Source organism: Lissotriton vulgaris, chromosome 6, assembly GCF_964263255.1.
Source record: "Lissotriton vulgaris chromosome 6, aLisVul1.2, whole genome shotgun sequence".
In the NCBI taxonomy this organism is placed as follows: domain Eukaryota; kingdom Metazoa; phylum Chordata; class Amphibia; order Caudata; family Salamandridae; genus Lissotriton; species Lissotriton vulgaris.
Window position 1 is genome coordinate 1,867,802,054 of NC_141694.1, and position 25,919 is coordinate 1,867,827,972.

A 25,919-nucleotide genomic window follows, 5' to 3' on the forward strand; every position below is an offset into this window, starting at 1 on the left:
AAGCTTGATTCCGGTCCAGGGAAGACATGGCTTGGCAGTTCGGGCTGGACTGTTCCCATGAGGCACAGGGTCAGACTGATTTGCATATAGCCTTGTCTGAACTGGGGTGGCATAGTGGGCTAAAGAACGGTGATGGATTAAACCCAGATCTTTTGACTGGGTGTGAGTGTTTGATTAATTCAGATGCTCCGTCCATCACCACCCCCTTTTGTACTGCTTTTGGCCACCATAAGTGTGGCAGGGTATGCTCAGACGTGAGTCCCTTGCTCACTTTGCCACTGGATTCTAGCAAGCCGGGCTGAAGACGGCTGGAATGCCAGAAACCGGTCCTCGGAAGCTTGTTTCCGATCCAGGGAAGACATGGCTTGGCAGTTCGGGCTGGACTGTTCCCATGAGGCACAGGGTTTTACTGATTTGCATATAGCCATGTCTGAACTGTGGTGGCAGAGTGGGCTAAAGAACGGTGATGGATTAAACCCAAATCTTTTGACTGGGTGTGAGTTTTTGATTGATTCAGATGCTCCGTCCATCACCACCCCCTTTTGTACCGCTTTTGGCCGCCATAAGTGTGGCAGGGTATGCTCAGACGTGAGTCCCTTGCTCACTTTGCCACTGGATTCTAGCAAGCCGGGCTGAAGACGGCTTGAATGCCAGAAACCGGTCCTCGGAAGCTTGTTTCCGGTCCAGGGAAGACAAGGCTTGGCAGTTCGGGCTGGACTGTTCCCATGAGGCACAGGGTTTTACTGATTTGCATATAGCCATGTCTGAACTGTGGTGGCAGAGTGGGCTAAAGAACGGTGATGGATTAAACCCAGATCATTTGACTGGGTGTGAGTGTTTAATTGATTCAGATGCTCTGTTCATCACCACCCCCTTTTGTACCGCTTTTGGCCGCCATAAGTGTGGCAGGGTATGCTCAGACGTGAGTCCCTTGCTCACTTTGCCACTGGATTCTAGCAAGCCGGGCTGAAGACGGCTGGAATGCCAGCAACCGGTCCTCGGAAGCTTGTTTCCGATCCAGGGAAGACATGGCTTGGCAGTTCGGGCTGGACTGTTCCCATGAGGCCGAGGTTTTACTGATTTGCATATAGCCATGTCTGAACTGTGGTGGCAGAGTGGGCAAAAGAACGGTGATGGATTAAACCCAGATCTTTTGACTGGGTGTGAGTGTTTGATTGATTCAAATGCTCCGTCCATCACCACCCCCTTTTGTACCGCTTTTGGCCGCCATAAGTGTGGCAGGGTATGCTCAGACGTGAGTCCCTTGCTCACTTTGCCACTGGATTCTAGCAAGCCCGGCTGAAGACGGCTGGAATGCCAGAAACCGGTCCTCGGAAGCTTGTTTCCGGTCCAGGGAAGACATGGCTTGGCAGTTCAGGCTGGACTGTTCCCATGAGGCACAGGGTCAGACTGATTTGCATATAGCCTTGCCTGAACTGGGGTGGCATAGTGGGCTAAAGAACGGTGATGGATTAAACCCAGATCTTTTGACTGGGTGTGAGTGTTTGATTGATTCAGATGCTCCGTCCATCACCACCCTTTTTTGTACTGCTTTTGGCCGCCATAAGTGTGGCAGGGTATGCTCAGATGTGAGTCCCTTGCTCACTTTGCCACTGGATTCTAGCAAGCCGGGCTGAAGACGGCTGGAATGCCAGAAACCGGTCCTCTGAAGCTTGTTTCTGGTCCAGGGAAGACATGGCTTGGCAGTTCGGGCTGGACTGTTCCCATGAGGCACAGGGTCAGACTGATTTGCATATAGCCATGTCTGAACTGGGGTGGCAGAGTGGGCTAAAGAACGGTGATGGATTAAACCCAGATCTTTTGACTGGGTGTGAGTGTTTGATTAATTCAGATGCTCCGTCCATCACCACCCCCTTTTGTACCGCTTTCGGCCGCCATAAGTGTTGCAGGGTATGCTCAGATGTGAGTCCCTTGCTCACTTTGCCACTGGATTATAGCAAGCCGGGCTGAAGACGGCTGGAATGCCAGAAACCGGTCCTCGGAAGCTTGTTTCCGGTCCAGGGAATACATGGCTTGGCAGTTCGGGCTGGACTGTTCCAATGAGGCACAGGGTCAGACTGATTTGCATATAGCCATGTCTGAACTGGGGTGGCAGAGTGGGCTAAAGAACGGTGATGGATTAAACCCAGATCATTTGACTGGGTGTGAGTGTTTAATTGATTCAGATGCTCTGTCCATCACCACCCCCTTTTGTACCGCTTTTGGCCGCCATAAGTGTGGCAGGGTATGCTCAGACGTGAGTCCCTTGCTCACTTTGCCACTGGATTCTAGCAAGCCGGGCTGAAGACGGCTGGAATGCCAGAAACCGGTCCTCGGAAGCTTGTTTCTGATCCAGGGAAGACATGGCTTGGCAGTTCGGGCTGGACTGTTCCCATGAGGCACAGGGTTTTACTGATTTGCATATAGCCATGTCTGAACTGTGGTGGCAGAGTGGGCTAAAGAACGGTGATGGATTAAACCCAGATCTTTTGACTGGGTGTGAGTGTTTGATTGATTCAAATGCTCCGTCCATAACCACCCCCTTTTGTACCACTTTTGGCCGCCATAAGTGTGGCAGGGTATGCTCAGACGTGAGTCCCTTGCTCACTTTGCCACTGGATTCTAGCAAGCCGGGCTGAAGACGGCTGGAATGCCAGAAACCGGTCCTCGGAAGCTTGTTTCCAGTCCAGGGAAGACATGGCTTGGCAGTTCGAGCTGGACTGTTCCCATGAGGCACAGGGTCAGACTGATTTGCATATAGCCATGTCTGAACTGGGTGGCAGAGTGGGCTAAAGAACAGTGATGGATTAAACCCAGATCTTTTGACTGGGTGTGAGTGTTTGATTGATTCAAATGCTCCGTCCATCACCACCCCCTTTTGTACCGCTTTTGGCCACAATAAGTGTGGCAGGGTATGCTCAGACGTGAGTCCCTTGCTCACTTTGCCACTGGATTCTAGCAAGCCGGGCTGAAGACGGTTGGAATGCCAGAAACCGGTCCTCGGAAGCTTGTTTCCGGTCCAGGGAAGACATGGCTTGGCAGTTCGGGCTGGACTGTTCCCATGAGGCACAGGGTCAGACTGATTTGCATATAGCCTTGTCTGAACTGGGGTGGCATAGTGGGCTAAAGAACGGTGATGGATTAAACCCAGATCTTTTGACTGGGTGTGAATGTTTGATTAATTCAGATGCTCCGTCCATCACCACCCCCTTTTGTACTGCTTTTGGCCACCATAAGTGTGGCAGGGTATGCTCAGACGTGAGTCCCTTGCTCACTTTGCCACTGGATTCTAGCAAGCCGGGCTGAAGACGGCTGGAATGCCAGAAACCGGTCCTCGGAAGCTTGTTTCCGATCCAGGGAAGACATGGCTTGGCAGTTCGGGCTGGACTGTTCCCATGAGGCACAGGGTTTTACTGATTTGCATATAGCCATGTCTGAACTGTGGTGGCAGAGTGGGCTAAAGAACGGTGATGGATTAAACCCAAATCTTTTGACTGGGTGTGAGTTTTTGATTGATTCAGATGCTCCGTCCATCACCACCCCCTTTTGTACCGCTTTTGGCCGCCATAAGTGTGGCAGGGTATGCTCAGACGTGAGTCCCTTGCTCACTTTGCCACTGGATTCTAGCAAGCCGGGCTGAAGACGGCTTGAATGCCAGAAACCGGTCCTCGGAAGCTTGTTTCCGGTCCAGGGAAGACATGGCTTGGCAGTTCGGGCTGGACTGTTCCCATGAGGCACAGGGTTTTACTGATTTGCATATAGCCATGTCTGAACTGTGGTGGCAGAGTGGGCTAAAGAACGGTGATGGATTAAACCCAGATCATTTGACTGGGTGTGAGTGTTTAATTGATTCAGATGCTCTGTTCATCACCACCCCCTTTTGTACCGCTTTTGGCCGCCATAAGTGTGGCAGGGTATGCTCAGACGTGAGTCCCCTGCTCACTTTGCCACTGGATTCTAGCAAGCCGGGCTGAAGACGGCTGGAATGCCAGCAACCGGTCCTCGGAAGCTTGTTTCCGATCCAGGGAAGACATGGCTTGGCAGTTCGGGCTGGACTGTTCCCATGAGGCACAGGGTTTTACTGATTTGCATATAGCCATGTCTGAACTGTGGTGGCAGAGTGGGCTAAAGAACGGTGATGGATTAAACCCAGATCTTTTGACTGGGTGTGAGTGTTTGATTGATTCAGATGCTCCGTCCATCACCACCCCCTTTTGTACCGCTTTTGGCCGCCATAAGTGTGGCAGGGTATGCTCAGACGTGAGTCCCTTGCTCACTTTGTCACTGGATTCTAGCAAGCCGGGCTGAAGACGGCTTGAATGCTGGAAACCGGTCCTCTGAAGCTTGATTCCGGTCCAGGGAAGACATGGCTTGGCAGTTCGGGCTGGACTGTTCCCATGAGGCATAGGGTCAGACTGATTTGCATATAGCCTTGTCTGAACTGGGGTGGCATAGTGGGCTAAAGAACGGTGATGGATTAAACCCAGATCTTTTGACTGGGTGTGAGTGTTTGATTAATTCAGATGCTCCGTCCATCACCACCCCCTTTTGTACTGCTTTTGGCCACCATAAGTGTGGCAGGGTATGCTCAGACGTGAGTCCCTTGCTCACTTTGCCACTGGATTCTAGCAAGCCGGGCTGAAGACGGCTGGAATGCCAGAAACCGGTCCTCGGAAGCTTGTTTCCGATCCAGGGAAGACATGGCTTGGCAGTTCGGGCTGGACTGTTCCCATGAGGCACAGGGTTTTACTGATTTGCATATAGCCATGTCTGAACTGTGGTGGCAGAGTGGGCTAAAGAACGGTGATGGATTAAACCCAAATCTTTTGACTGGGTGTGAGTTTTTGATTGATTCAGATGCTCCGTCCATCACCACCCCCTTTTGTACCGCTTTTGGCCGCCATAAGTGTGGCAGGGTATGCTCAGACGTGAGTCCCTTGCTCACTTTGCCACTGGATTCTAGCAAGCCGGGCTGAAGACGGCTTGAATGCCAGAAACCGGTCCTCGGAAGCTTGTTTCCGGTCCAGGGAAGACATGGCTTGGCAGTTCGGGCTGGACTGTTCCCATGAGGCACAGGGTTTTACTGATTTGCATATAGCCATGTCTGAACTGTGGTGGCAGAGTGGGCTAAAGAACGGTGATGGATTAAACCCAGATCATTTGACTGGGTGTGAGTGTTTAATTGATTCAGATGCTCTGTTCATCACCACCCCCTTTTGTACCGCTTTTGGCCGCCATAAGTGTGGCAGGGTATGCTCAGACGTGAGTCCCTTGCTCACTTTGCCACTGGATTCTAGCAAGCCGGGCTGAAGACGGCTGGAATGCCAGCAACCGGTCCTCGGAAGCTTGTTTCCGATCCAGGGAAGACATGGCTTGGCAGTTCGGGCTGGACTGTTCCCATGAGGCACAGGGTTTTACTGATTTGCATATAGCCATGTCTGAACTGTGGTGGCAGAGTGGGCTAAAGAACGGTGATGGATTAAACCCAGATCTTTTGACTGGGTGTGAGTGTTTGATTGATTCAAATGCTCCGTCCATAACCACCCCCTTTTGTACCACTTTTGGCCGCCATAAATGTGGCAGGGTATGCTCAGACGTGAGTCCCTTGCTCACTTTGCCACTGGATTCTAGCAAGCCGGGCTGAAGACGGTTGGAATGCCAGAAACCGGTCCTCGGAAGCTTGTTTCCGGTCCAGGGAAGACATGGCTTGGCAGTTCGGGCTGGACTGTTCCCATGAGGCACAGGGTCAGACTGATTTGCATATAGCCTTGTCTGAACTGGGGTGGCATAGTGGGCTAAAGAACGGTGATGGATTAAACCCAGATCTTTTGACTGGGTGTGAGTGTTTGATTAATTCAGATGCTCCGTCCATCACCACCCCCTTTTGTACTGCTTTTGGCCACCATAAGTGTGGCAGGGTATGCTCAGACGTGAGTCCCTTGCTCACTTTGCCACTGGATTCTAGCAAGCCGGGCTGAAGACGGCTGGAATGCCAGAAACCGGTCCTCGGAAGCTTGTTTCCGATCCAGGGAAGACATGGCTTGGCAGTTCGGGCTGGACTGTTCCCATGAGGCACAGGGTTTTACTGATTTGCATATAGCCATGTCTGAACTGTGGTGGCAGAGTGGGCTAAAGAACGGTGATGGATTAAACCCAAATCTTTTGACTGGGTGTGAGTTTTTGATTGATTCAGATGCTCCGTCCATCACCACCCCCTTTTGTACCGCTTTTGGCCGCCATAAGTGTGGCAGGGTATGCTCAGACGTGAGTCCCTTGCTCACTTTGCCACTGGATTCTAGCAAGCCGGGCTGAAGACGGCTTGAATGCCAGAAACCGGTCCTCGGAAGCTTGTTTCCGGTCCAGGGAAGACAAGGCTTGGCAGTTCGGGCTGGACTGTTCCCATGAGGCACAGGGTTTTACTGATTTGCATATAGCCATGTCTGAACTGTGGTGGCAGAGTGGGCTAAAGAACGGTGATGGATTAAACCCAGATCATTTGACTGGGTGTGAGTGTTTAATTGATTCAGATGCTCTGTTCATCACCACCCCCTTTTGTACCGCTTTTGGCCGCCATAAGTGTGGCAGGGTATGCTCAGACGTGAGTCCCTTGCTCACTTTGCCACTGGATTCTAGCAAGCCGGGCTGAAGACGGCTGGAATGCCAGCAACCGGTCCTCGGAAGCTTGTTTCCGATCCAGGGAAGACATGGCTTGGCAGTTCGGGCTGGACTGTTCCCATGAGGCCGAGGTTTTACTGATTTGCATATAGCCATGTCTGAACTGTGGTGGCAGAGTGGGCAAAAGAACGGTGATGGATTAAACCCAGATCTTTTGACTGGGTGTGAGTGTTTGATTGATTCAAATGCTCCGTCCATCACCACCCCCTTTTGTACCGCTTTTGGCCGCCATAAGTGTGGCAGGGTATGCTCAGACGTGAGTCCCTTGCTCACTTTGCCACTGGATTCTAGCAAGCCCGGCTGAAGACGGCTGGAATGCCAGAAACCGGTCCAGGGAAGACATGGCTTGGCAGTTCGGGCTGGACTGTTCCCATGAGGCACAGGGTCAGACTGATTTGCATATAGCCTTGCCTGAACTGGGGTGGCATAGTGGGCTAAAGAACGGTGATGGATTAAACCCAGATCTTTTGACTGGGTGTGAGTGTTTGATTGATTCAGATGCTCCGTCCATCACCACCCTTTTTTGTACTGCTTTTGGCCGCCATAAGTGTGGCAGGGTATGCTCAGATGTGAGTCCCTTGCTCACTTTGCCACTGGATTCTAGCAAGCCGGGCTGAAGACGGCTGGAATGCCAGAAACCGGTCCTCTGAAGCTTGTTTCTGGTCCAGGGAAGACATGGCTTGGCAGTTCGGGCTGGACTGTTCCCATGAGGCACAGGGTCAGACTGATTTGCATATAGCCATGTCTGAACTGGGGTGGCAGAGTGGGCTAAAGAACGGTGATGGATTAAACCCAGATCTTTTGACTGGGTGTGAGTGTTTGATTAATTCAGATGCTCCGTCCATCACCACCCCCTTTTGTACCGCTTTCGGCCGCCATAAGTGTTGCAGGGTATGCTCAGATGTGAGTCCCTTGCTCACTTTGCCACTGGATTCTAGCAAGCCGGGCTGAAGACGGCTGGAATGCCAGAAACCGGTCCTCGGAAGCTTGTTTCCGGTCCAGGGAATACATGGCTTGGCAGTTCGGGCTGGACTGTTCCAATGAGGCACAGGGTCAGACTGATTTGCATATAGCCATGTCTGAACTGGGGTGGCAGAGTGGGCTAAAGAACGGTGATGGATTAAACCCAGATCATTTGACTGGGTGTGAGTGTTTAATTGATTCAGATGCTCTGTCCATCACCACCCCCTTTTGTACCGCTTTTGGCCGCCATAAGTGTGGCAGGGTATGCTCAGACGTGAGTCCCTTGCTCACTTTGCCACTGGATTCTAGCAAGCCGGGCTGAAGACGGCTGGAATGCCAGAAACCGGTCCTCGGAAGCTTGTTTCTGATCCAGGGAAGACATGGCTTGGCAGTTCGGGCTGGACTGTTCCCATGAGGCACAGGGTTTTACTGATTTGCATATAGCCATGTCTGAACTGTGGTGGCAGAGTGGGCTAAAGAACGGTGATGGATTAAACCCAGATCTTTTGACTGGGTGTGAGTGTTTGATTGATTCAAATGCTCCGTCCATAACCACCCCCTTTTGTACCACTTTTGGCCGCCATAAGTGTGGCAGGGTATGCTCAGACGTGAGTCCCTTGCTCACTTTGCCACTGGATTCTAGCAAGCCGGGCTGAAGACGGCTGGAATGCCAGAAACCGGTCCTCGGAAGCTTGTTTCCAGTCCAGGGAAGACATGGCTTGGCAGTTCGAGCTGGACTGTTCCCATGAGGCACAGGGTCAGACTGATTTGCATATAGCCATGTCTGAACTGGGTGGCAGAGTGGGCTAAAGAACAGTGATGGATTAAACCCAGATCTTTTGACTGGGTGTGAGTGTTTGATTGATTCAAATGCTCCGTCCATCACCACCCCCTTTTGTACCGCTTTTGGCCACAATAAGTGTGGCAGGGTATGCTCAGACGTGAGTCCCTTGCTCACTTTGCCACTGGATTCTAGCAAGCCGGGCTGAAGACGGTTGGAATGCCAGAAACCGGTCCTCGGAAGCTTGTTTCCGGTCCAGGGAAGACATGGCTTGGCAGTTCGGGCTGGACTGTTCCCATGAGGCACAGGGTCAGACTGATTTGCATATAGCCTTGTCTGAACTGGGGTGGCATAGTGGGCTAAAGAACGGTGATGGATTAAACCCAGATCTTTTGACTGGGTGTGAGTGTTTGATTAATTCAGATGCTCCGTCCATCACCACCCCCTTTTGTACTGCTTTTGGCCACCATAAGTGTGGCAGGGTATGCTCAGACGTGAGTCCCTTGCTCACTTTGCCACTGGATTCTAGCAAGCCGGGCTGAAGACGGCTGGAATGCCAGAAACCGGTCCTCGGAAGCTTGTTTCCGATCCAGGGAAGACATGGCTTGGCAGTTCGGGCTGGACTGTTCCCATGAGGCACAGGGTTTTACTGATTTGCATATAGCCATGTCTGAACTGTGGTGGCAGAGTGGGCTAAAGAACGGTGATGGATTAAACCCAAATCTTTTGACTGGGTGTGAGTTTTTGATTGATTCAGATGCTCCGTCCATCACCACCCCCTTTTGTACCGCTTTTGGCCGCCATAAGTGTGGCAGGGTATGCTCAGACGTGAGTCCCTTGCTCACTTTGCCACTGGATTCTAGCAAGCCGGGCTGAAGACGGCTTGAATGCCAGAAACCGGTCCTCGGAAGCTTGTTTCCGGTCCAGGGAAGATATGGCTTGGCAGTTCGGGCTGGACTGTTCCCATGAGGCACAGGGTTTTACTGATTTGCATATAGCCATGTCTGAACTGTGGTGGCAGAGTGGGCTAAAGAACGGTGATGGATTAAACCCAGATCATTTGACTGGGTGTGAGTGTTTAATTGATTCAGATGCTCTGTTCATCACCACCCCCTTTTGTACCGCTTTTGGCCGCCATAAGTGTGGCAGGGTATGCTCAGACGTGAGTCCCTTGCTCACTTTGCCACTGGATTCTAGCAAGCCGGGCTGAAGACGGCTGGAATGCCAGCAACCGGTCCTCGGAAGCTTGTTTCCGATCCAGGGAAGACATGGCTTGGCAGTTCGGGCTGGACTGTTCCCATGAGGCACAGGGTTTTACTGATTTGCATATAGCCATGTCTGAACTGTGGTGGCAGAGTGGGCTAAAGAACGGTGATGGATTAAACCCAGATCTTTTGACTGGGTGTGAGTGTTTGATTGATTCAGATGCTCCGTCCATCACCACCCCCTTTTGTACCGCTTTTGGCCGCCATAAGTGTGGCAGGGTATGCTCAGACGTGAGTCCCTTGCTCACTTTGTCACTGGATTCTAGCAAGCCGGGCTGAAGACGGCTTGAATGCTGGAAACCGGTCCTCTGAAGCTTGATTCCGGTCCAGGGAAGACATGGCTTGGCAGTTCGGGCTGGACTGTTCCCATGAGGCACAGGGTCAGACTGATTTGCATATAGCCTTGTCTGAACTGGGGTGGCATAGTGGGCTAAAGAACGGTGATGGATTAAACCCAGATCTTTTGACTGGGTGTGAGTGTTTGATTAATTCAGATGCTCCGTCCATCACCACCCCCTTTTGTACTGCTTTTGGCCACCATAAGTGTGGCAGGGTATGCTCAGACGTGAGTCCCTTGCTCACTTTGCCACTGGATTCTAGCAAGCCGGGCTGAAGACGGCTGGAATGCCAGAAACCGGTCCTCGGAAGCTTGTTTCCGATCCAGGGAAGACATGGCTTGGCAGTTCGGGCTGGACTGTTCCCATGAGGCACAGGGTTTTACTGATTTGCATATAGCCATGTCTGAACTGTGGTGGCAGAGTGGGCTAAAGAACGGTGATGGATTAAACCCAAATCTTTTGACTGGGTGTGAGTTTTTGATTGATTCAGATGCTCCGTCCATCACCACCCCCTTTTGTACCGCTTTTGGCCGCCATAAGTGTGGCAGGGTATGCTCAGACGTGAGTCCCTTGCTCACTTTGCCACTGGATTCTAGCAAGCCGGGCTGAAGACGGCTTGAATGCCAGAAACCGGTCCTCGGAAGCTTGTTTCCGGTCCAGGGAAGACATGGCTTGGCAGTTCGGGCTGGACTGTTCCCATGAGGCACAGGGTTTTACTGATTTGCATATAGCCATGTCTGAACTGTGGTGGCAGAGTGGGCTAAAGAACGGTGATGGATTAAACCCAGATCATTTGACTGGGTGTGAGTGTTTAATTGATTCAGATGCTCTGTTCATCACCACCCCCTTTTGTACCGCTTTTGGCCGCCATAAGTGTGGCAGGGTATGCTCAGACGTGAGTCCCTTGCTCACTTTGCCACTGGATTCTAGCAAGCCGGGCTGAAGACGGCTGGAATGCCAGCAACCGGTCCTCGGAAGCTTGTTTCCGATCCAGGGAAGACATGGCTTGGCAGTTCGGGCTGGACTGTTCCCATGAGGCACAGGGTTTTACTGATTTGCATATAGCCATGTCTGAACTGTGGTGGCAGAGTGGGCTAAAGAACGGTGATGGATTAAACCCAGATCTTTTGACTGGGTGTGAGTGTTTGATTGATTCAAATGCTCCGTCCATAACCACCCCCTTTTGTACCACTTTTGGCCGCCATAAGTGTGGCAGGGTATGCTCAGACGTGAGTCCCTTGCTCACTTTGCCACTGGATTCTAGCAAGCCGGGCTGAAGACGGTTGGAATGCCAGAAACCGGTCCTCGGAAGCTTGTTTCCGGTCCAGGGAAGACATGGCTTGGCAGTTCGGGCTGGACTGTTCCCATGAGGCACAGGGTCAGACTGATTTGCATATAGCCTTGTCTGAACTGGGGTGGCATAGTGGGCTAAAGAACGGTGATGGATTAAACCCAGATCTTTTGACTGGGTGTGAGTGTTTGATTAATTCAGATGCTCCGTCCATCACCACCCCCTTTTGTACTGCTTTTGGCCACCATAAGTGTGGCAGGGTATGCTCAGACGTGAGTCCCTTGCTCACTTTGCCACTGGATTCTAGCAAGCCGGGCTGAAGACGGCTGGAATGCCAGAAACCGGTCCTCGGAAGCTTGTTTCCGATCCAGGGAAGACATGGCTTGGCAGTTCGGGCTGGACTGTTCCCATGAGGCACAGGGTTTTACTGATTTGCATATAGCCATGTCTGAACTGTGGTGGCAGAGTGGGCTAAAGAACGGTGATGGATTAAACCCAAATCTTTTGACTGGGTGTGAGTTTTTGATTGATTCAGATGCTCCGTCCATCACCACCCCCTTTTGTACCGCTTTTGGCCGCCATAAGTGTGGCAGGGTATGCTCAGACGTGAGTCCCTTGCTCACTTTGCCACTGGATTCTAGCAAGCCGGGCTGAAGACGGCTTGAATGCCAGAAACCGGTCCTCGGAAGCTTGTTTCCGGTCCAGGGAAGACATGGCTTGGCAGTTCGGGCTGGACTGTTCCCATGAGGCACAGGGTTTTACTGATTTGCATATAGCCATGTCTGAACTGTGGTGGCAGAGTGGGCTAAAGAACGGTGATGGATTAAACCCAGATCATTTGACTGGGTGTGAGTGTTTAATTGATTCAGATGCTCTGTTCATCACCACCCCCTTTTGTACCGCTTTTGGCCGCCATAAGTGTGGCAGGGTATGCTCAGACGTGAGTCCCTTGCTCACTTTGCCACTGGATTCTAGCAAGCCGGGCTGAAGACGGCTGGAATGCCAGCAACCGGTCCTCGGAAGCTTGTTTCCGATCCAGGGAAGACATGGCTTGGCAGTTCGGGCTGGACTGTTCCCATGAGGCACAGGGTTTTACTGATTTGCATATAGCCATGTCTGAACTGTGGTGGCAGAGTGGGCTAAAGAACGGTGATGGATTAAACCCAGATCTTTTGACTGGGTGTGAGTGTTTGATTGATTCAGATGCTCCGTCCATCACCACCCCCTTTTGTACCGCTTTTGGCCGCCATAAGTGTGGCAGGGTATGCTCAGACGTGAGTCCCTTGCTCACTTTGTCACTGGATTCTAGCAAGCCGGGCTGAAGACGGCTTGAATGCCAGAAACCGGTCCTCTGAAGCTTGATTCCGGTCCAGGGAAGACATGGCTTGGCAGTTCGGGCTGGACTGTTCCCATGAGGCACAGGGTCAGACTGATTTGCATATAGCCTTGTCTGAACTGGGGTGGCATAGTGGGCTAAAGAACGGTGATGGATTAAACCCAGATCTTTTGACTGGGTGTGAGTGTTTGATTAATTCAGATGCTCCGTCCATCACCACCCCCTTTTGTACTGCTTTTGGCCACCATAAGTGTGGCAGGGTATGCTCAGACGTGAGTCCCTTGCTCACTTTGCCACTGGATTCTAGCAAGCCGGGCTGAAGACGGCTGGAATGCCAGAAACCGGTCCTCGGAAGCTTGTTTCCGATCCAGGGAAGACATGGCTTGGCAGTTCGGGCTGGACTGTTCCCATGAGGCACAGGGTTTTACTGATTTGCATATAGCCATGTCTGAACTGTGGTGGCAGAGTGGGCTAAAGAACGGTGATGGATTAAACCCAAATCTTTTGACTGGGTGTGAGTTTTTGATTGATTCAGATGCTCCGTCCATCACCACCCCCTTTTGTACCGCTTTTGGCCGCCATAAGTGTGGCAGGGTATGCTCAGACGTGAGTCCCTTGCTCACTTTGCCACTGGATTCTAGCAAGCCGGGCTGAAGACGGCTTGAATGCCAGAAACCGGTCCTCGGAAGCTTGTTTCCGGTCCAGGGAAGACATGGCTTGGCAGTTCGGGCTGGACTGTTCCCATGAGGCACAGGGTTTTACTGATTTGCATATAGCCATGTCTGAACTGTGGTGGCAGAGTGGGCTAAAGAACGGTGATGGATTAAACCCAGATCATTTGACTGGGTGTGAGTGTTTAATTGATTCAGATGCTCTGTTCATCACCACCCCCTTTTGTACCGCTTTTGGCCGCCATAAGTGTGGCAGGGTATGCTCAGACGTGAGTCCCTTGCTCACTTTGCCACTGGATTCTAGCAAGCCGGGCTGAAGACGGCTGGAATGCCAGCAACCGGTCCTCGGAAGCTTGTTTCCGATCCAGGGAAGACATGGCTTGGCAGTTCGGGCTGGACTGTTCCCATGAGGCACAGGGTTTTACTGATTTGCATATAGCCATGTCTGAACTGTGGTGGCAGAGTGGGCTAAAGAACGGTGATGGATTAAACCCAGATCTTTTGACTGGGTGTGAGTGTTTGATTGATTCAAATGCTCCGTCCATAACCACCCCCTTTTGTACCACTTTTGGCCGCCATAAGTGTGGCAGGGTATGCTCAGACGTGAGTCCCTTGCTCACTTTGCCACTGGATTCTAGCAAGCCGGGCTGAAGACGGCTTGAATGCCAGAAACCGGTCCTCGGAAGCTTGTTTCCGGTCCAAGGAAGACATGGCTTGGCAGTTCGGGCTGGACTGTTCCCATGAGGCACAGGGTCAGACTGATTTGCATATAGCCATGTCTGAACTGGGGTGGCATAGTGGGCTAATGAACGGTGATGGATTAAACCCAGATCTTTTGACTGGGTGTGAGTGTTTGATTGATTCAGATGCTCCGTCCATCACCACCCCCTTTTGTACCGCTTTTGGCCGCCATAAGTGTGGCAGGGTATGCTCAGACGTGAGTCCCTTGCTCACTTTGTCACTGGATTCTAGCAAGCCGGGCTGAAGACGGCTTGAATGCCAGAAACCGGTCCTCTGAAGCTTGTTTCCGGTCCAGGGAAGACATGGCTTGGCAGTTCGGGCTGGACTGTTCCCATGAGGCACAGGGTCAGACTGATTTGCATATAGCCTTGTCTGAACTGGGGTGGCATAGTGGGCTAAAGAACGGTGATGGATTAAACCCAGATCTTTTGACTGGGTGTGAGTGTTTGATTAATTCAGATGCTCCGTCCATCACCACCCCCTTTTGTACCGCTTTTGGCCACCACAAGTGTGGCAGGGTATGCTCAGACGTGAGTCCCTTGCTCACTTTGCCACTGGATTCTAGCAAGCCGGGCTGAAGACGGCTGGAATGCCAGAAACCGGTCCTCGGAAGCTTGTTTCCAGTCCAGGGAAGACATGGCTTGGCAGTTCGAGCTGGACTGTTCCCATGAGGCACAGGGTCAGACTGATTTGCATATAGCCATGTCTGAACTGGGTGGCAGAGTGGGCTAAAGAACAGTGATGGATTAAACCCAGATCTTTTGACTCGGTGTGAGTGTTTGATTGATTCAAATGCTCCGTCCATCACCACCCCCTTTTGTACCGCTTTTGGCCACAATAAGTGTGGCAGGGTATGCTCAGACGTGAGTCCCTTGCTCACTTTGCCACTGGATTCTAGCAAGCCGGGCTGAAGACGGTTGGAATGCCAGAAACCGGTCCTCGGAAGCTTGTTTCCGGTCCAGGGAAGACATGGCTTGGCAGTTCGGGCTGGACTGTTCCCATGAGGCACAGGGTCAGACTGATTTGCATATAGCCTTGTCTGAACTGGGGTGGCAGAGTGGGCTAAAGAACGGTGATGGATTAAACCCAGATCTTTTGACTGGGTGTGAGTGTTTGATTGATTCAGATGCTCCGTCCATCACCACCCCCTTTTGTACCGCTTTTGGCCGCCATAAGTGTGGCAGGGTATGCTCAGACGTGAGTCCCTTGCTCACTTTGTCACTGGATTCTAGCAAGCCGGGCTGAAGACGGCTTGAATGCCAGAAACCGGTCCTCTGAAGCTTGTTTCCGGTCCAGGGAAGACATGGCTTGGCAGTTCGGGCTGGACTGTTCCCATGAGGCACAGGGTCAGACTGATTTGCATATAGCCTTGTCTGAACTGGGGTGGCATAGTGGGCTAAAGAACGGTGATGGATTAAACCCAGATCTTTTGACTGGGTGTGAGTGTTTGATTAATTCAGATGCTCCGTCCATCACCACCCCCTTTTGTACCGCTTTTGGCCACCACAAGTGTGGCAGGGTTTGCTCAGACGTGAGTCCCTTGCTCACTTTGCCACTGGATTCTAGCAAGCCGGGCTGAAGACGGCTGGAATGCCAGAAACCGGTCCTCGGAAGCTTGTTTCCGATCCAGGGAAGACATGGCTTGGCAGTTCGGGCTGGACTGTTCCCATGAGGCACAGGGTTTTACTGATTTGCATATAGCCATGTCTGAACTGTGGTGGCAGAGTGGGCTAAAGAACGGTGATGGATTAAACCCAAATCTTTTGACTGGGTGTGAGTTTTTGATTGATTCAGATGCTCCGTCCATCACCACCCCCTTTTGTACCGCTTTTGGCCGCCATAAGTGTGGCAGGGTATGCTCAGACGTGAGTCCCTTGCTCACTTTGCCACTGGATTCTAGCAAGCCGGGCTGAAGATGGCTTGAATGCCAGAAACCGGTCCTCGGAAGCTTGTTTCCGGTCCAGGGAAGACATGGCTTGGCAGTTCGGGCTGGACTGTTCCCATGAGGCACAGGGTCAGACTGATTTGCATATAGCCATGTCTGAACTGGGGTGGCATAGTGGCCTAAAGAACGGTGATGGATTAAACCCAGATCTTTTGACTGGGTGTGAGTGTTTGATTGATTCAGATGCTCTGTCCATCACCACCCCCTTTTGTACCGCTTTCGGCCGCCATAAGTGTGGCAGGGTATGCTCAGACGTGAGTCCCTTGCTCACTTTGCCACTGGATTCTAGCAAGCTGGGCTGAAGACGGCTGGAATACCAGAAACTGGTCCTCGGAAATTTGTTTCCGGTCCAGGGAAGACATGGCTTGGCAGTTCGGGCTGGACTGTTCCCATGAGGCACAGAGTCAGACTGATTTGCATATAGCCATGTCTGAACTGGGGTGGCAGAGTGGGCTAAAGAACGGTGATGGATTAAACCCAGATCTTTTGACTGGGTGTGAGTGTTTGCTTGATTCAGATGCTCCGTCCATCACCACCCACTTTTGTACCGCTTTTGGCCGCCATAAGTGTGGCAGGGTATGCTCAGACGTGAGTCCCTTGCTCACTTTGCCACTGGATTGTAGCAAGCCGGGCTGAAGACGGCTGGAATGCCAGAAACCGGTCCTCGGAAGCTTATTTCCGGTCCAGGGAAGACATGGCTTGGCAGTTCGGGCTGGACTGTTCCCATGAGGCACAGGGTCAGACTGATTTGCATATAGCCATGTCTGAACTGGGGTGGCAGAGTGGGCTAAAGAACGGTGATGGATTAAACCCAGATCTTTTGATTGGGTGTGAGTGTTTTGATTGATTCAGATCCTCCGTCCATCACCACCCCCTTTTGTACCGCTTTTGGCCGCCATAAGTGTGGCAGGGTATGCTCAGACGTGAGTCCCTTGCTCACTTTGCCACTGGATTCTAGCAAGCTGGGCTGAAGACGGCTGCAATGCCAGAAACCGGTCCTCGGAAGCTTGTTTCCGGTCCATGGAAGACATGGCTTGGCAGTTCGGGCTGGACTGTTCCCATGAGGCACAGGGTCAGACTGATTTGCATATAGCCATGTCTGAACTCGGGTGGCAGAGTGGGCTAAAGAACAGTGATGGATTAAACCCAGATCTATTGACTGGGTGTGAGTGTTTGCTTGATTCAGATGCTCCGTCCATCACCACCCACTTTTGTACCGCTTTTGGCCGCCATAAGTGTGGCAGGGTATGCTCAGACGTGAGTCCCTTGCTCACTTTGCCACTGGATTCTAGCAAGCCGGGCTGAAGACGGCTGGAATGCCAGAAACCGGTCCTCGGAAGCTTATTTCCAGTCCAGGGAAGACATGGCTTGGCAGTTCGGGCTGGACTGTTCCCATGAGGCACAGGGTCAGACTGATTTGCATATAGCCATGTCTGAACTGGGGTGGCAGAGTGGGGTAAAGAACGGTGATGGATTAAACCCAGATCTTTTGACTGGGTGTGAGTGTTTGATTGTTTCAGATGCTCCGTCCATCACCACCCCCTTTTGTACCGCATGGTCTTGTTGGTGTCATCAACGCTCACGCTGGTCCAGGCTAGCAGGGAGTCGTGGTCGATGGTGTGCAGAGGGTCTGTTCTGTACTTGTCTGTTCGGTCTGTCTGTGTGTTGAAGCTGTCGTGGATGTCTGCTATCTTGTAATGGAAGAAGGTGGCGAGAGAGTCACACAGGGCTTGCGACGGCGGGATGTCGTTGGTGTTGAAGCTTTTGTTGGAGAGTTCCTCCACAATGTTGAAGAGCTCCTTGCTATTGTGTGCGTTGTTGTTGAGGCAGTCTTTGAAGGAGGTCCTCTTGGCCACCCTGATGGGGTGGTGGTGGTGGTTGCAGATGGCGTCCTTGTGTGCTGCGTGGCTGTCCGGAGTTTGTTCACGGTGCCATTCCTTCTCTAGTTTCCGGCAGGCTTGCTTGAAGGCAAGGAGTTCTGCGGTGAACCAGCTGGCACTCTTGCTGGTGTCTCTGTGGGGGGATTTCTTCAGCGGGGCGAGGGCGTTGGCGCAGTCCTCGATCCAGCGTCTGAGGATGTGGGCAGCGCCATCGGTATTGGAGGGTTCGGTGGGTGGGCTGAGAGCAAGGTTTGCATGTAGTTGGTCTTCGGTGATTTTGCTCCAGCAGCGGCGGGGGATCTGTTGAGTGCAGTGGTGTGTGGTGGGTTTCTGGAAGGCAAAGTGGATGCAGCGGTTGTCGGTCCAGAGGAGTTCGGTGGTGTGGCTGACGAAGACTTTCCGGCTTGATGACAAGACGGGGTCGTGCGTGTGGTCGTCGGAGTGGGTGGGCGTTGTGACGAGTTGCTTCAGTCTGAGGTTGGTGAGGTTATCAATCAGGGTTGTGGAAATGTTGTCGCTGTTGTTCTTAAGGTGAAAGTTCAGGTCTCCGAGGAGGATGTAGTCGGTGGTGGTCAGGGCGTGCGTGCTGATGAAGTTGGCGATGGAGTCGCTGAACTGGGGACGGGAACCCGGGGGTCAGTAGTCGATGGTGCCTCTGAGGGTGGAGTTAGGGTGTGTGTGGATCTGGAAGTGCATGTGTTCGGTAGTGCTGAGCGTGTCGTCGATGCTAGGCGTTACCCTGGTGCTGTTCTTGTGGCCAATGGCGATTCCTCCTCCGACTCAGTTGGTACCGTCTCTGTGGGTGATCTTGTAGCCGTCTGGGATGGCTATGGCGATGTCAGGTGCGGAGGAGTCGTTCAACCACGTCTCTGTCAAGAAGGTGACGTCCGGGATGTTGTGTTGAGCAGGTCCCAGAGCTTAGTCAAACCGGACCTAATCACCTACAGGAAATCGAAACTTCTTCAGCACATTTACATGGGGAGGCATAAAAAAGATGGTTGGTTACATGAAAAACAGGGCTTTTTTCAAATGTGGAAAATGAAAGGAGTGCAAAGGCAGTTAACATAGAAAAACCGACAGTTACCTATGAAGATCTATAAATTAATGTTATTAAGTATCACTGAATATGAGTGGTGTGCAGTCAAGAGCATTTTAATTTCTTTTAAAATTGTTGTGTCTGCTGTTTTTTTAAAAAACTCATTATTATCGCACTTTAAGTTGTGTTTGCACTATGGGAGCTGCGTTATCGCTCCGGGAGGCCGTAGTTTGCATTTTGCATGAGAACCTAGGCTCAGGTCAGCATTCTAGTCATCAACTCTGTGGCGCACGCCTGATTTCAAAAGGGGCGGATTACACGACTGCGCAGCAGTGCATATCACTGAATACGAGTGGTGTGCGGTCGAGAGCGTTTTAATTTCTTTTAAAATTGATGTGTCTGATTTTTTTTAAACTCATTATTACCGCACTTTAAGTTGTGTTTGCACTATTGGGAGCTGTGTTATAGCCCCGTATACTGTAATTTGCATTTTGCATGGGAACCTAGGCTCAGGTCAACTTTCTAGTCACCAACGCTGTTGCACACGCCTGACTTCAGAAGGGGCGGATGACACGCCCGCAAAGCGGGCTCCGCACTGGCACGCCGAATGCCCGCCTAAGACAAGCCTGTCTGCGCCCGTCTGTGCCCCATTGGGATCAAGGGCAACAACACCTGTCAGTTTCCTAAGGAAAAGTATTCATATACCGTGCAGCAGCTTAAACTTCTTAGAGGTGCATCTACGAGTAAGTGTGCCTGACAGCAATGTCAACCACTGCCCCCACTGTTCTTTTAAACTTTGTCCCGCTTTTAAAATCTCTACCGTTATACCGCCCCCCCCAGACTGTTTCTAAAATGTCGATCCATTTCTAAGCCCTCAACAGAAATCCGGCTACTTCTGGACGAAGAGGGCCCTGACGTTCTGCCTTTAACCGAAAAATGGCTGAACAGTGAGGCTGATCCTGCCATTGTTCAGGCTCTTCCACCTGGGTTTGCTATTCAGAGGCTTGACCGGGAGTAAGGCAGAGGGGGCACCATATCTACTATTTATAAAAGTGATTTTAACTGCTGCATCTCTGCAAGCCCCTTACCCGATGGCGAGAGTCTCTCTTTTAAAATTGGTTTATCCCATGTTTGTACTCTCTGGGATTTTAATCTACTGCCCCCAGGCGCCCTTAGTCAATTTTGTAGATCTCCCTGATATGACAGCCAATCTTGCAAGTTCCCTCCCCAATTTTACTTTATATGGGGACTTCAACCTCCATTTTTATAACAACTTACACCCAGCCACGTGTGAGCTGGTTCATGGTCTGGAGACTTTTCAATGTAATCTAAATGTTGGGGGTCCCACTCACTCTAAAGGCCATTTACTTGACCCCATTTTTTAAAATATCGAGAATCTTTTGGTCGGGGATCCTATTCCGGTGCCTTGGTCAGACCATTTCCTGATTCCATTCACCTGGGTTTTGCAGGCTGCTATTACACAGGTTGTGAAAATCAGAAGACAGGTTCGCACTTTCAACAGAGTCCTGGCTGTCAGCTCTTGAAAACACCAGACCATTACCTGATTTAAATCCAACCATTACTAATCATAAGTTTAATGAGTGGCTCGAATCATCATTAGACACTGTTCTCCCAAACAAAATGGATCTCTAAAAAGTTAGGAGCTAATCTAAATGCTTGGTATTCCCCCAAGCTTTGTGAGCTTAAGCAATCATGCAAAAGACATGGGAGAAGTTGGAGAAAGGACTTCTTAGCAGCCAATAAAGTTAAATACCGGGAGGGCTTAAACGTCTACAAAGAAGAAATTAAGTCTGCTTAGGCTCTCTATTATGAAGAGAGAATTACATCCCCATCCAATTCTCTGCATGAAATATTTCGCATTGTAAAACCCCTCCTCAAACCACTCTCCCCTCCTATTATACCTGATGATATTTAATCTTGCTGCAATCGAATGGCATAGTTTTTCTTTAACAAAATGCAAGAGATATATATATCTTTTCCTCAGGTCACAGCCCAACAAAATGCACCTCCTGTGGATAACAGTTCTCAAATTAGAGAATGCTCTTTGGAGTAAGTTCCTTTTCCGAACCTGATATCACTGCAAGATATTTTCAACCTATTAAAATCTGGCTCCCCCACAGACCCTGTCCCTCTGATCATTCTGAATCAAGTTATTGATACTGTGCCCCCAGCTATTCTGGAACTGATTAATGCCTCTTTCGTGATGGGACTTGTCCCCCCCCCCCCCCCACCTAGAAATGGGCAATGGTTAAAGCTCTTAAAAAAAAACAATTTGGATCCAGATGTGTTGGGCAGCATTTCAGCATGTTAATTCTGCTCTCTCTGCATTCTTGGAGAGTTACAACTGTCTCCATCTGTCAAACACGTGATTTAGACCTCAACAATGCACTGAGACCACCCTTCTGGCAGTAGTAGAAGAATCCAGAAAAATCTTAGATGATGGAGGCTGTGCTGCTATTATTCTTCTAGATCTGAGCACAGCCTTTGACACAGTTGATCATCAGCTTCTGATTCAGAAACTCAGGGATGTGGGAGTGAAAGGGAGAACTTTGAGGTGGTTGCAATCTTTTCTGGAGGACAGGTCCTTTCAAGTTTTCGAAGATGAAATCACCTCTGAACGTATGCCCATGATGTGGTGTTCCTTAGGGATCCTCCCTAAGCCCCACTCTATTCAACGTTTACATGAGCCCTTTAGCAGAGGTAGTTACACCCTTTGGAGTCCAGATTGTTACCTTTGCTAATGATACTCAGCTGGTTGTCTCCTTCAACAAGATGGACAATACTGGGCCCAGCTTACCCTTGTGTCTGGAAAAAGTAGCAATCAGGATGGAACACTGATACCTGAAGCTTAATGGGGCTAAGGCGAAGCTGATGCTCCTGGGTAGGTCTACTACTTTGAACGTAGGATCGTTTTGGCCTAGTTGCTTTGTCCCTGCCCCCCCCCCCCGCACCCCGCCCCCCAAGACCAGATTTAGAACCTGGGCATCTGCCTTGACCACAATCTAGATTTTAAGGTGCAAGCACAGAATGTTGCAGCTAGTTGCTATGGGATTTTGAGGATGGTGAGAAAAGTTCTCCCTTTGCTGCCTTCCCCTGCCTGAAGACTGATGGTTCAGGCATTGATTCTTACCCGGCTTGATTATGCCAATGCCCTTTATTTAGGAGCTCCACGCTTTTCTACTAAAAAACTGCAGACTGTGCAATATTTCTAATTGACAATTGGCAAAGCCTGCTTGTGCTACTCTCCACTTGCTTCCTATTCAGGAGAGAATTAAGTTTAAGCCTCTGTGCATTGCACACACACTATCATGCAAGGGACCGCCCATCATCCGTTCCATTATTCTGCCCTATTATTATAATAGGGCCTTGCAGTCCGATAGTAAACATCTGGCGGCAGTTCCTAAAAATTAGAGGATCACGTAGTGGAGGGTGTCTTTTTTCTCGTAATATTGCTAAATTATGGAACTGCCTCACCCCAGATCCTAATTATCTGATCTTTCCAAACAAATTAAATCCTTTCTGTTTCCCTAATACTGCTTGGAGTTTTTGATTGCACTGGTAGCAGCGCTGGGATGTCTATGGGATGAATGCTGATTCATTGATTCATTTATGTAATAGTGATTACTGTGTTTATGTGTTGGTTTGCCTCTGTGGACAGCAATATCTGGGAAGTACGATTTTTCCTGTCAAATAAATAATCTTGGAGCACATTAGGGCTATAAATAATGCTGACCCATATTCTCTTGTTGCTAGGCATTAAAATCACTCTCATAAGCATAAGCTTGACTCTTTATCCTTCTTTGGGATTGACAGGGCTATCCACACTCACAAAGCAGGAGAGAGGACGAAGAGACTGAGATCACTGGAATCAGAATACATCATCCTTCTTTACTGCAAATTCCCCAAATTTGAAGCTGGATGAAGAACTCCATGTACATATTTGTTGAAACTGTTTCCCCCATGAGCCATTGTTTCTACTCCTAAATGTATACATTGTATTTCTGTCTTTGATTTTGTGTTTCTCCTTTGCTCATTCACCATGTGACCACTTGAGATTGTTTGTTAAGAATAGATATGTTGTATCTTTTGTCTTGATATCTTTTTGTTGTATGGATGCCAGGTGTCAGTTCTTATACACAATACAGAATATGTGTTCTCTCAACAATGTGAAGTTTCAGAGTGGTTGTCTGCTATTGCCAGAGTAGTTGTCTGCTATGGCTATGCTATGGCTATGGCCATGTGGCCTACATAATGGTGATGCAACTAGCATTTAACCCCACCCATGCTCATGACGAGCTGAGCTCGTCATGAGCCACTGCGCTCCAGTGCTCATGACAAGCTCAGCTCGTCATGGCCCGTGGAACGCTCAGGTGCGGGGAGAATTCCCCTGCTGTTCTGAACGTTCCACGTGAGCCACTGCACCTGTGACGAGCTCAGCTCGTCATGAGCACAGGAGCGCCGTGCCTTATGACGAGCTAAGCTCGTCATGAGCATGCGGACGCTGTGCGTGCCCCCCTCCCCCCCAGCACAGCGGGGGAATAACCCCCGCAGCGAAGGGGTTAAAGACATTCTTTGAGTCTCCCCCTCTACTGTTAATCAGATTTGATGTGAAATGTGTGCTCAATGTATGAATTTGTAACACATGTTAGGCCACTTGGCCAGTAAACCTCCATGCATGTGAAGCTTTTATATGTAACATATTGGAAGGATTAACATGGCTGCTTTGGCTTTTTTCCAACATTAACTTATGTATATGATATATGTTATTGGTGATCGATTGTGTGGAATTTTTAATAGTCTTTCTTTTAAAATGACATTGTGGACTCCTCACACTAGATATTTCTTATATATATATATATATATATATATATATATATATTTCTAACCTACTGGCGGTCACCAGTAGGTAGTTATATTTACAACCGAGTTTCCATAGGAAAACCATGTTTTGTATTGCTAACAACTTTGGCATAGTTTGACGAATCTTTGCGAACTTATCCTAATTAAAGTCTATTCAGATCATCTCCTATGCTGAAAGTTTGGGAGTGATTCGTCAAGCGGGGGCTGAGAAAAAAGGGGGGTCTAAAAACGTGTTTTCCCCATAGGAAATTTTGCGACGAGCTGCAGCCCAAACCAAAACTTTGTGCAAAGCTACAGCCGAAACTACTGAACGGAATTACCCCAAATTTGGCAAAAAGGTAGTGCCTGGGTCAGCAAGCCCCGCTATTATGAAATGCTCCTGGTACCCCCGCAGTCCCTGGGCTTCACTCATGTTGGGAGGGGGTTACGCGGTCACCCTCCAGGAGCCCTCCATGTGCTTTTAACTTTGGTGTTGTTTGACGAATCTTTACAAAAGTTTCTCTTTTTTGATCAGCTCCTCTCTTGCAAGTTTAGGGATAATTGGTTAAGGAGGGGCTGAGAAAGAAGGGGGTCCGTAAATGTGTTTTCTCAATGCATTTTCTATAGGAAACTTTAGACAAGACTACAGGTCAAACTGCTGAACGTAATTATGACAAATTTGGCAGGGAGAAAGGTATTGGTCCAGAAAGCGAGGTTTTGTTGAAATGTAAATCCGTTCAGTTTTGTTTGAAATGTAAAAGTAAAAAAATTATATACATATCTGGACTGTGTATAAGTGCCGAACACAAGCTTGCCTCTGATTAGCCTCTAAAACTTCAAACCAGGAAGTATTCTCTGATTGGCTGCTAACACTTCAAACCAGGAACTGTTAGCAGCCATCTTGTGCCACGCATCGAGTGAATATATAATAGAAAGGTCCCGGGGGCAATTTAATATAATAGAGCTCTGTCTGTGGCTGCTACTCCCCACATCACCAGGTAATGCACCCTCTTCCCCTTCAACAACATACCTCCAGCAACCTTCTTGGGCACAGAAGTCTCCCTCTCCGAACCACTTGTCAACTCACAGCTCTTCGGGTACGAGTTCTTGGGTCCACAGTTGTATCTGTGAAGCCAAGACTGGAAATATACCGCAGGTCTCTCTCTGCAAGATACGCTCTTCACACTCCCTGTCAGTACATTAATGTTCCACAGCTATCCCTTTGGAAGCCGATGGCCCACACCTTTTCCTATACCAGTCGGCCCGCAGGTGTTCCCCCGTGAGCTGGCCACATCTCTCCCCCTGTGAACTGACGGGCCGCTGTTCTTCTCTATGAGCCAGCCAGTCGGCTCGTAGCTTTTAATCTATGAGCTAGCCCGCCGGCACGTAAGTCTGTGAGAACAGATGCAATGGAGGCAATGAGCATGTAGGTCGGACACCCAACACTGTTCCAACATCCCACTGCAGGAGCTCCTTGTGCGCTATCCCCCCTCACCTCCACCCCCCACAAACAAATGTGACAGTCACGTTAGGGAAGGTGGAACGTAAAAAATTGGGTAATGTACAATTGATAAGAAGATGCTTGTGAGTTTGGACACATATGAATCTTAGTCATCTATGGATTTACATATAAAACATTTTATTACAACAAAGCAACAACAATTAAAACTATGTACAGCCATGTCGTGTCATCGCTGAACCATTTGTGAATCAATCATAGTACTTGTAGAGCGCGCTACTTACCTGTGAGGGTCTCAAGGCGCTGAGGAGGGTGCTGCTACTGCTCGAAGAGCCAGGTCTTGAGGAGTCTTCTGAAAGAGTAGGTCTTGGGTCTGCCGTATGTGGGTAGGGAGGGTGTTCCAGGTCTTGCGGCGAAGTAGGAGAAGGATCTGCTGCCGGAGGTCACTCGTTGGATGCGGGGACAGCGGTGAGGGCGAGGCTGGCGGGTGGGGATGTAGAAGCTGAGTCTGCTGTTCAGGTAGGCTGGTCCGGTTTTGTGGAGTGCTTTGTGTGCATGGGTGAGGAGCTTGAAGGTGATCCTCTTGTCGACGGGGAGCCATTGTAGGTCTCTCAGGGGGGGGGTGATGTGGCTGCGGCGGGGAATGTTGATGATCAGTCGGGGAAGGCATTTTGGATG

At 50.2% G+C, this 25,919-nt stretch overlaps 1 protein-coding gene across 1 annotated transcript in view; it reads left to right on the top strand.

Annotated features, from left to right (window-relative positions):
• The window catches only part of LOC147709695 (antileukoproteinase-like), a 202,108-nt gene extending 179,012 nt beyond the window's left edge, over positions 1 to 23,096 (top strand). The window contains exon 4 of the mRNA XM_086925536.1: positions 22,757 to 23,096. Within this exon, the coding sequence (XP_086781662.1) occupies positions 22,757 to 22,800 (44 nt within the window). The 3' untranslated portion in view covers positions 22,801 to 23,096. The remainder of the gene's footprint in view (positions 1 to 22,756) is intronic.
• Positions 23,097 to 25,919: the final 2,823 nt, after the last annotated feature.